The 12,198-nt window shown below is 38.8% G+C and overlaps 1 protein-coding gene across 13 annotated transcripts in view; it reads left to right on the top strand.

Annotated features, from left to right (window-relative positions):
* The window catches only part of ANO5 (anoctamin 5), a 101,226-nt gene that overhangs the window by 12,784 nt on the left and 76,244 nt on the right, over positions 1-12,198 (top strand). For 3 of the 13 annotated variants that reach the window (XM_065592558.1, XM_065592557.1, XM_065592556.1), the window contains exon 1: positions 6,863-8,687. The exons of the other annotated variants lie outside the window; for them this stretch is intronic. In XM_065592558.1, coding sequence (XP_065448630.1) covers positions 8,489-8,687 — 199 coding nt within the window. In that variant the 5' untranslated portion in view covers positions 6,863-8,488. Of the gene's footprint in view, positions 1-6,862; positions 8,688-12,198 lie in introns of those variants that run through there. 13 annotated transcript variants of the gene reach the window in all.

The raw sequence follows: 12,198 nt of genomic DNA, 5'->3' as shown, positions 1-12,198 counted from the left end.
TGCTGAAATACTGAACAGCTGCTTCATACAATGGAAGGACAGTGTCACATGTGTAGATGAGGAGGCTTGCAATGTACTCTTATTCAGCTGATTGGATAGGATTAGCATCTACCAAAAATGCTTTTAAAAATTATACTAAAATGTTGTCAGCAAATATTTAGTAAACAACCCAAGATATGTTTGTGAATATCTTTCATTAAAGTAATGAGCCTTCTAAGGAGTTGCAAGTGGTTCTGATTGTTAAATAAAGATGTACGTAACAGTAACATTATCTCTGACACAGCAGCTTTCTCTACAGATTTATGTTGTTTGTGATAAATAGCAATTCAATGAACATTGGTACTAACAGTTTTATTATCAAGAGGCTGAATTAAAGGAGTGATGTGATTGCTGGGCAGGCTTCATTGCATCACACACTAATGCCCTAGATAAAGCTAATTAGATATTCTCAGTTGTACCTCTATATACATGTAGGGAAGGAAGAAAAAAAAATTGTTGTTTGGATATTTGTTGCAATTATAACAAGATCTCACCTTTGGAATGTCAAATTTGTTTTTCCCTGTAAGGCAGTAATATGCAAAAGAGTCAACAACGTGAGTCAGGGATAATATTGAAGATGGAGGGAAACTTATTTTTTTAAAATACTGGTTAAGGACCTATTGCTAGGTGTACTATACTCCCAGTGATATGCAACCATTTGTGAATAGATTTGTAGAAGTCTACAGCTTGTTAAACATTGGTCACAGAAAGAAAGAACATTTTGTTTGCCAGTTCTACACCAAGAAAATTGCCCATAGTGAATGTTAGCATGGATGCAGACAAACAGCTGCTGGACACAATTTAGACCAGAACAAACCATTTTCAGCAGTATTTCAGAAAGCTATGGGGCTAGTTTTCTGAAGCAGAGGTGAACAAGATATGTCTTGATCTACAGTTGCAGTTAAACTGTGTTCAGCACCAGTTCAGCCACACACATTCTTGATTTTATATCAGCAATGGGTAATGTTTTAGCATCAATCAGGACTTGAATACTATTAGATGAATTCAACATACTACAGTAGCACTCTTAATTTTTGGCACTTTACAGCAGTTCTAAATGTAAATAGGTCATTAATATCCTAAAATCATTATTAAATGATATTGGATGTTTAAAATACTAGTTTTAGTGTATTTAATTGAAAGGTCTTATAATTGACATATACACATGCATTTGAACAAAGTTAAATATTAAGCTTAATGTTAACATTATATAGCTTATATTAAGGCAATGGAGTACTGACAGTTTTGACCATAATATAGTTGTTTACACTTGCTTCCAAACAGCTTTGAGGCTTGTCCAAATTAACTCTCTCATATCACCAAGGTTTAATTATGATAGGCTGACCCTAAGCAAGTCTACTTACCACTAGGCACCCCTCTCATGGCTAGGCATGGCATAGCAGCTCCTCACTAGGCTAACACTTCTTATCTAAAGTCACTCCAGTGCTGTGGCACTTCCTGTGTCTGGAAACTCATTCGGCAGCTCTGGCTAGGTCAGAATCTTTAGTCTACCCTTCCTGGGTCACAGCTGTCCAAACTGTGAATCCAAAACTGTTTTTAACTGAAACAAAAATCCTTCTGCCTCTCTGGGGCTCTTCCTCAGAGAGCCCTCAGTTCAACCCACAGCCTCCTTGCTAGGCTTAACAACCATTGTGACAGGCTTGTATACCCTGTTCTCAGGGCTAGTAGGGTAACCTAGTCCAATTCTCTACTCTAGGTTCTAGCCTAAGGTCCTGTTCTACACTTCTAGGGTCAGCTTTTTGACTCATGTTGAGGTTTCCCCTAGGCCACTCACCTCACCTCTTTATTTCTCTCTGAGTTGCCCAGTCCCTTCCCTGAGTCTCTCCTAAGCCTCCCTGGAGAGCTTGCTTTTCCTGCTGTGGGCTTCCCCCTTCTTATTCCCTGTCTAACTTTCCTCCTGTCAGTAGCTAAACCTGATTCCTTTTATACAGGAATCACCTGATTCCTCTCATGTGGGGTTCATCCAGTGGTTGGCTTAGCTTCAGGCTCTCAAGCTGATGGGGCAAACCATCCTGTTACACTGACTAGTGAGTCAGTAATGGTTAGCATTGTGTTATCTAACTCAACTCTTCACAATTGTGTTTGAACATGATACAATTTTATAATGTAGTGTAGATCTTGCAGGTGGGATCTTGAGGGAAGATCCTGAACTAGATCAGACCTTCCCTCCTCACTTACCCCAGGCATTATTTCTAACAAGAGAACTTGAATTCATCATTTCTGAAACTACCTTTTTCTTACCCACAGAATATCACATTTGAGATCTATCTTGGTACACTGAATTTTCTGTACAAAGTGCTCTAGTAACTTTTTGATTTTTAAGGTCCCTCCGCCCGGGAAAAGCCTGTGTAAGCGGACTTTATGAGTCCTCTTTTACCAGGCTGTGGAGCACTAATTTCACTACTGTGTTGTCACATTGGCTGCTCCCTTGTCCTTGTTGAATGTGTGGAGAAGGATGCCAATGGATCCACACACACGTGGAACATCAGAGCTGAAGTAGGTCTGCTTTTAGGCCTTTTGCTCCCTGGGTTGAGATTGAGGCAACATTTACCTCTTTCATAATTTTCAAAAGTGTGTAGAAATTACTATGAACAGAGATGCTAGAGCACTTGAGCCCTTCTTATTATGATCCTTAGTAATATATTACATTTCAGAAATCTGCCAAAAAGTGTGAATGGATTACACAGGCTCATTTTCCTGAGCGTGGCTCCATCATACCATTCATATACTGTGAATACTGAGCTATAGAAATAGGTTCTGCAATTCTAACTTCTGCTTCTTGTGTTTAATTGCTACTGAATTTCTAGTGTGTTATCTCTTCAGATGTGCACACAATAGTCAGACTTTGAGGTTTGACTTCTTTGTGTTTTTTTTTAACCCTTCCCTTCCATTCAGCTGGATTTTTTTTTAATTTTACTTTTAAATGAATTTAAGTCTAGTGATTGTCAGAATCCACAGAATAGGCTTAATGTGAGGAGTGACAGCATGACCTTCCTTGCATAGCTTCGGCACTGAACGACCTGGAGGGGTGAGAGTGTACTCCAGTTACCATATCCCCTTCTCAGTTGTGGGTCTCTGCTGAAGCTGCTAGCAAAGAGTTCAGGTTAGTGCCACTTGTGGTGTTGCTGATTGTAATGTGGGTATTTAGATATCATGCTCAGAGATGCTGCAAAATACTTAAGATGGATGGGGCTGGCTTCTATATAAGTTTTGGGAGGTAACCCTGCAGCGGTGTGTGTGTTTCTCAAGAGCGGGTAGCAGAAACATCTCCTCTCACTCCCAAGATGAAGTGCCCTGGGTGGTGCCTAAGCCTGCATATTTAGGAACAAATTCTGCTCTCTTTTACATTGGTGTAATCCAGCCTAACTTCAGTGACTTTAGTGGCGTTATTCTGGATTTACTTTGGGATGACTGTGATGTTTTGGGGATCACCCAAACTGGTCAGGAGCTCTGTCCCCACCTACTCTGTAGCTTCGGGGTATCTTTGTGCCATGTGGCTATCGTTCAGATCCCTGCCACAAGTAGCCAGCTCATAAGCATAAGGTTTCACCCTGGCTTTCACCAGCCTAGTTACTCTTTTCAGGGTGACACCAACAGCTCTCCCAGTCCTGTGTGTTTCCAAATCAATCCTCACCAGGTTCTTAATTACCAGACACTTGGACTGTTCCCCTGTGGTTCGTCACTCCGAAGGTAAGAAACCAATCTCCCAGTTATCTGTTCCCTTGGGCATACACAGTACACACAGATTTCACACCAGAGACCTGCTCGGGGTATAAATAAACAAACATTTATTTAATAGAAAAAACACATTCAAAGATGAAATAATAAGAAAACAAGCATACACAAGTTACACAGAAAATAAACATAGTGACTTTACACTTCCATATTAGATAAAATCCCATTTCTAATATAAGTTATCTATTGCTTTTAAACAATTTCCCAGCAAAACCCCCTCACTACAGGGGGGATCCAGTGTTCCACAGACAGTTTCACTCCTCAAGGCTGTCCCTCAGTTTCTGGATAATTTTCAGTTCAAACCCCTTCCATTTTAAAATGGTTTGCAGTTTTTTTCCCCTTCAGTCACTGTAAATATTCAAAGGGGAAAACTCCCTCCTTGCTTAGTTTTCGAAGACTGGGGTTTTCTTTTCAGTTTCAAGCTCTCTCCATGTGCTTTGATGCTTTCTTGTTGCTCTTTCTTGAGCTGTACAATAGCTAGGTGCTGGGAGTCAGTTTCATCTGGTAAAGAACATAAGAGCTACCATACTGGGGTCAGACTATGGTCCATCTGGCCTGGTATCCTGTCTCTGACAGTGGCTTGCACCAGAGCTTCAGAGAGCGTGTAGAAAACAAGGCAATTATGGAGTGATCCAATTCTGCCTTCTGCTCCTGGCTTCTGGCAGTCACCCTGAGCACGGGGTTGCGTCACTGGCCATCTTGGCTAATAGCCATTGATGGACCTATCCTCCATGAACTTATCTAGTTCTTTTTTGAGCCCAGTTATACTTTTGGTCACTACAACATCCCTTGGCAATGAGGTTTGTTTGTGTTGTGTGAAAAAGTACTTCCTTTTGTTTGTATTAATTTCATCGGGTGACCCCTGTTTTTTTATTGTGTGAAAGGGTAAATAATACTTCTCTATTCACTTTTTTCTCACAATTCATGATTTTATAGACCTCTATCATATTTCCCCATAATCCTCTCTTTTCTAAGACGAACAGCTCTAATCTTTTTAGTCTCTCCTGGTATGGAAGCTATTCCTTACCCTTGGGAGGTAGCCTCTCCTTGCTTGATTGCCCTATTGTGAGGTGATGATGAAGCTGCACCACAATTACAATTATATCAGTTACAATCTATATATAATACATACTAGTGGCTCTCAACCTATTTACCATTGTGGGCCAGATATGCAGCTCTCTGTGTAATGTGGACCACATCCACACATTATATATACAATCTGTATGGCCCTGAGGATGTCACATGGGCTGCAACTGTGTGCTGATTGGGCTGCGGATTTAGAACCACTGATGTATACATACATTCATATCCATAACATATATACATATCTCATAATGACTATTAAGTTCAGAACATTACAAGTGTTCAGAAAATTTTTTACTTGATATACTTTTATAGTAGCATAACACAGTACACAATCAGTTGGTTTAACTGCTTGTTTTTAGAGTTTAAACCTTCTGTTCTCACCTTGGGGTGTCTGTATCCTGATTGTCACTGAGAGCAAAATTTGGGCCATTGAGTTCATCTTCACGCTCAGTTATATTAGGGCTAGATTCCTTTTACCCCCAATCGGGGATATTGCAGATTATGTATTCCTCATGCCACCTTATCTTAAACCAAACTTTGCACCCTCGATAATCTTTATGTTATTCCCTAATAACCAGAAACTTCTATGCTCAAACTCTGTTCACTAATTTTTTTTAACATCATCTTAATAAAATTTTTAAATCTGTGCCTGGTTTCATCCTATTCCTCCTCAGTTCCTGTGGGGATCCATGTACAACTGTCAACGCTATATTAGTGGAGTGCTTGTAATTCCCACTGATTGTTGCTGGCCCCTAGTAAGTAAGCAAGGAGGAAAGGTCTGCTGGTGCCCTTTTCCCCAGTTGTAATCTGGACCTTACTGTGCAACCCTTGGAAAGTTTGTTTTTGCATTTGTAATGTAACAGTAACACACAGATCTATAGATGAAGAATAAATGTAGGGTAAGGAACTAATTGTAGTCTTTTCTCAGCCAGAACAGCTGTCACATTTTATCTTGCTAGTGTAAATGGTGATAATTTCCGGCTTCAGTTTGAAAACAGACATTTTAAAGGAGCATATGGGTTACTCATGAACATAAGTGTAATATCAAAATTTAATTAATTTACCACACTGATTAATCTGCATGGAGTTCTTGATTATGGTCAGAACCTTTATGTATACCCTCCTGGGTATCTGTGACTGATTAAAAGCTTCCAAGCATGTTCTGTTAAGAAGCAAGAATCTCTTTAGGAGTGGTGCAGTTTTATAACAAAATCTTAGGAGATGATGTGGCCTTCTCAGCAAGGTTATAGGGATAACTGCGAAACTTCAGCATTATCAAATACTTGGCAAGAGAGCAGAACACCATCAAGCCATGAAAACTGTAGGTGGGGCACATATGCAGGCAGCATGTCTAAATATATCATAGTCAGGCCTTTAATTTTTCTACAGTCTGTCTTCAAACTACAGAGTGCCCTGTGGTTTGCTACTCAAAGAGGTTTTCTTAATTATGAGTTAGGATATTGGAGAGCCTGGAGTTGGCAAATTTGTAGTGTTCTGTAAATGAATCATGCTGACAAGTAAAAACTGTAACAGACACGTGTATAGTAAACATCCATTTTCAAGGCCATTGTCAAGTTGGATGTCTGTGATCACTTCACTTCGTTTTAAAGACTAATGCTTATATGAGATACTGTAAGCGCTGAGGACCATGGTCCATTGCCCAAATCATCTTATTGATTGATGGGAAAGATTTTTTTCTGAGATGATCTGGGATCTAGTGCCAGCTCCCAAAAAGTCATCCCATCTCTGTTACAGTATCTTGGGCACAAAACATGAGTTTTCCAAATTGGGAGTTTACAAAACCAAATAGAAATAGGAAGGTTTTAATGCAATTCTTTAAAAAAAAACCCCAAACCCCAAACAAAACAAAACAACAAAAACAATTTTGTGTTCTGTTTTTGTTATGGCTGTTTTGATTATAAACATAGAAGTGAAATCCTGGCTCATTGAAGTAAGTGACAAAACTCCCAATGACTTCCAGAGGTCCTGGATTTTACTCATATTTCTGGAGAGGACAGGAAAACCAATGGAATAGATCACCAAACTTGTGCCCAAGAACCAAAAAGTGCGGAAAAATATAATGTGAAATTGACCAGTTGAATTTCAATGTCGAAATGGAATGAAATGCAAAAAACTTGTCTAGTGAACAGTAAATCTAGGGCCTGGTTCTGTCTTTACTGCTTCTGATCATCTTATTACACCTACAAATTGTACACATACCCAGTCTGTGTAAACCATCTTATTATTATAGTTATCCCATTCACTCTGCTTGTTCATTACACCCAGCTGTTACAGTCTTCAAGACTGTCAGCTCTTCGTGGCAGTGACTGTTACTTTATGTCTGTACAGTAGCTAGTGCATAGGACTCCCCACCAGGTTGAGACCACTATATACCAGTATAATACAAATAATAAATAATAATAAAATTAATCACTGTGTTACTTCAATTTTACACCACTATAACTCCAGTGATTTCAGGGGATTTTGGAGTATGCAGTATATCATAGCTGCATGCTCATGAAGAACCTCTTCTCTTGAATATAAAGACTGGGGTGGTCCTTGGCACGTCTCTATGTGTGCAAGTTAAGCAGGTATCCAGAGCATTTTCCTCTTCTTGTGCAGCCACATATGTAATAATGGACACATCTGGCCCTGAGGCTATAGAAGACGTAAGCAGTACACTACAGTGAAAACAAGTGCATAGTAGTTGTTACAGCTGAAATGCTGAATTAGATCAGTTTTTCAGGAATTCCAGTGTTTGGTATTTTGCCACTCCGCCCTTGGGAGGCTTCTTCAGCATCTTGTTTTCCCTTTATTTAAAATACTACCTAAATGTCTAGCAGTTTAAAAATACTATAGGTTCTCCCTATGTCCAACTACCACAATTTAGAATATTCCTTTTTGGAACTGTAATTGATAAGATTATCAGTGTAGATGTGTATCATTTTGCAAAATGCTGAGCTGATGATACTTGTAACATATAATATGTACGGAATGATATTTTAGTATAGCCCACATGGAAAGAACTCCCAGCACTGCTAGCTATTCAAATACTGTTTGCTGTTGAAAAGAGTTGCCAGCACCACCACATTAAAATACCATTTAGGTAATGTGCCACTAGACCCTTGTTTGTGGGTTTTTGCTAAAAACAGACCATTTCCAAAGCTGATGCCTTTTATACCAAAGAGTATAAAAGAGAGACACAAAGGGTCAAATCCAAGGTCTTTGCCAAAATTCCCATTTATTGCAATGGGAATTTTTCCTGAATAAAATTGACTAAAAACTGAGTAAGGATTTTAAGATTTGACCTATACTGTGTAGGAGATCAAAGACATTGCACAATGATAGACTTTTTCTTTCTGACATATTGTTCTGGATTGCATCAATTTAACATGTTCGAGCTGCCCTTGGCATTCTTTCTAAAATGATAAAAGAGATTTTGTTAGCACTGGGAATAGGCCTTGTTCTCTCTCCTGTATGTTGATGCCTTGTTACACACTATCATTCTTGTAAGCTTTGTTTCTTGTATTTGAGTAACACCTTGTTCTTTGGAACAATTCAGGAGGCTTGTTTGTAGCAAAGTTTAAAAATAAAGCACTTTTTGTAAATGAAAGTGTCAGTGCAGCAGATAACATTTGCTACACCCTTTGAAAAGGAGGCACAGCTCCTTCTCCAACACGTTCACCCTAAAGGCCTCCTCCTGAGTCATCCGAGATACCTATGGGGGACTCCTGTTCTGCTAATGGAATTAGTCTGGATTTACACTGATGTCAGAGCAGAATTAATCCCTGCATTCACTGTAGAGAGTGAGTATATTTAAAGTTAATTTGGGCTTGGTTTTTAGAGATGAGACATGCAGTACAGTACTAATATTGCATTACAAAATAGTGGTACCAGTATAAATGTTTGTAGCCGCATCTTATTCCTAGCTGCTCAGGAAAACAGGTATCTCTAGTTAAGAGAGGTTTTGCATCAACTATGTTATCATGAATTCACGTGAGGAACATAAGAGGTGATTTCAGGTCCTTCCTTACACTTTGTTTATATTTCTGCTGATTTAGAAACATAACATTTTCTTGTAGCTTATTTAAGTACAATATTAATGTATTGTCTGATAGGAATTCAGTTCTTTTGATACAAGGGCCCTTTATATGAGGCTATATTATTTTTAACTGCTGTGTTAACTGGACTTCTCTGCAATCTCTAGAAAGAGGGAGAGAGAAAAACCTGATTAGCATTTGTTTAGGATTATTATTTATTAATTATAGATTATTTATAAGTGTCAGTTCAGATGTGCTAGCTTCTTAATCATATATTTAAGGGAGGCTGTGCTACTTGCTCTGTTTGTATTCTGTGTATGTATTAGTTTGAAAATTGGGCCAGCTTTTCAAGAATACAATGATTGCTCATATAGTGGATGTGCTGTAGCTTTTAGGGCTGAACAGTATGATTTATATAAAAAAAAATTACTTAAGGAGAGTAGATCCAGTACCTTAGTTTCTGTGTGTGCATGTGTAATTGAGTTTGGGGACACATGCTTAAGTTAAAAGGCTAAATTCATCCATAACTCTATTGATTTCTGTGAAGCTGTACCAGGGTAAGCTTGACTCTATGCCTAGCAAGACAAACATAATAAATTATGTTGACATCACTAGGAACTCAAACAATGTTTTTTAAATCTACTAAGAAATAGATTGTGTATTTAGGCACAGCTCTGAATGTGTGTAAACCACCAGTTAGGAGTAATCCAGGGAGGCATTGTGTCTCAGAGACATGCTTCAGAGGCACAATTCACTCTGCTTCCCCCTTGCAGAGATTCAGATAGTAATTTATTGCTTATGCAAGCAACAAGTTGCAACACTCCCCACATTAACTTAAGTATGCTGGTCAGCATGCTGAATGGAGTCAGAGATCCACCTCTCCCAGCCCACCTGCTCTAGAGGTCCAGGGTGACCTACCTGCTATGCACCTGGATCCAAAATCCAGGTAGCCTGTGAAAGGGGGCCCGGGATGTTCTTTTGCAGGCAAATACTCAGAGTCACAGTCTATCCCAATAGTATTTTTAAAGATATTTATAATAAAAGAATGCTACATTTGATTGACCCTCTTTAAAGGAACGTACATATTGGGGCCCTAACTGGTTGTCAGTATTCTTTTGAATTCTCTTGTGGCTATTTCATTACATCTTTGTATTAGCCAGTAATGTTTTTTTTTTCTCTCTCTCCGTACTCAAAATTGTGGAGTTGGCATTTATTGCATGATTTCTGTGCATCTGATTTTCCTATAAACATTTATGTTAATGTTTTTCTAGTGACCTTAAACCTGAGCAATGTTTGTTGGGCATGCCTGTCTTTTTGAGTGACAATGCTGAATCAGACGCCTGGGTCAAAGATAGAAATTAGTCAGACCATGACTCACTGGTAAGTATGGCACAGATTCCACTGTGATCCTTACCGCACACAAGACAACCTTTTGATAAGTAATTCATTGATTCAGTGGTAGGTTATCATGATGTGAATTTTAATTTACTTTTTGTATCAGAACAGGCCATGCAATTAGAACAATGAGTAGGATTTGGTAAGGCTGTTACCTTAGAGACCTTCTAGGATAACATTCTGTCTCACTAGTTGAGCATGATGATAGCTAGGGAGTCTAGTAAAACGCAATTATTTCATCCTAGATACATTATGTTTCCCTTTTCTCTGAAACATCAAGTACTGATTGTGACATTGCACTCCATATGTTTTATGGAAATAATAACAAAATGTTTAAGTATATCAGAAGCAGGAAGCCTGCTAAACAACCACTGGTGCCCCTGGACAATTGAGATACAAAAGGAGAACTTAAAGACGATAAAGTCATTGCGGAGAAACTAAATGAATTCTTGCTTCAGTCTTCATGGCTGAGGATGTTAGGTAGATTCCCAAACCTGAGCCGTCCTTTGTAGGTGACAAATCTGAGGAAGTGTCACTAGAGGAGGTTTTGGAATTAATTGATAAACTTAACAGTATCAAGTCACCGGGACCAGATGGCATTCACCCAAGAGTTCTGAAAGAACTCAAAGGTGAAATTGCGGAACTGTTAACTATGGTTTGTAACCTGTCCTTTAAATCAGCTTCTGTACCCAGTGACTGGAAGATAGCTAATGTAACGCCAATATTTAAAAAGGGGTCTAGAGATGATCCCGGCAATTACAGACCGGTAAGTCTAACGTCAGTACTGGGCAGTTCGTTGAAACAATAGTAAAGAATAAAATTGTCAGACACATAGAAGAACATGAATTGTTTGGCAAAAGTCAACATGGTTTCTGTAAAAGGAAATCATGTCTTACTAATCTATTAGAGTTCTTTGAAGGAGTCAACAAACATGTGGACAAGGGGGATCCAGTGGACATAGTGTACTTAAATTTCCAGAAAGCCTTTGACAAGGTCCCTCACCAAAGGCTCTTATGTAAATTAAGTTGTCATGGGATAAGAGGGAAGATCCTTTCCTGGATTGAGAACTGGTTAAAAGACAGGGAACAAAGGGTAGGAATAAATGGTAAATTTTCAGAATGAAGGGGGTAACTAGTGGTGTTCCCTAAGGGTCAGTCCTAGGACCAGTCCTATTCAACTTATTCATAAATGATCCGGAGAAAGGGATAAACAGTGAGGTGGCAAAGTTTTCAGATGATACTAAACTGCTCAAGATAGTTAAGACCAAAGGAGACTGTGAAGAACTTCAAAAAGATCTCACAAAACTAAGTGATTGGGCAACAAAATGGCAAATGAAATTTAATGTGGATAAATGTAAAGTAGTACATATTGGAAAAAATAACTCCAACTATACATACAATATGATGGGGGCTAATGTAGCCACAACTAATCAGGAAAGAGATCTTGGAGTCATCATGGTTCTCTGAAGACGTGCACGCAGTGTGCAGAGGCAGTCAAAAAAGCAAACAGGATGTTAGGAATCATTAAAAAGGGGATAAAAAAAGATGGAGAATATGTTATTGCCCTTATATAAATCCATGGTACGCCCACATCTTGAATACTGTGTACAGATGTGGTTTCCTCATCTCAAAAAAGATATACTGGCATTAGAAAAGGGTCAGAGAAGGGCAACTAAAATGATTAAGAGTTTGTAACGGGTCCCATATGAGGAGAGATTAAAGAGGTTAGGACTTTTCAGCTTGGAAAAGAGGATACTAAGGGGGGATCTGATAGAGGTATATAAAATCATGAGTGGTGTGGAGAAAGTGAATAACGAAAAGTTATTTACTTGTTCCCATAATATAAGAACTAGAGGCCACCAAATGAAATTAATGGGCAGCAG

This window comes from Chrysemys picta, chromosome 4 (assembly GCF_011386835.1).
Source record: "Chrysemys picta bellii isolate R12L10 chromosome 4, ASM1138683v2, whole genome shotgun sequence".
Taxonomy (NCBI): Eukaryota; Metazoa; Chordata; order Testudines; family Emydidae; genus Chrysemys; species Chrysemys picta.
Note: the sequence above shows the minus strand (reverse complement) of the source record. Positions and strands in the feature narration are given on the sequence as shown.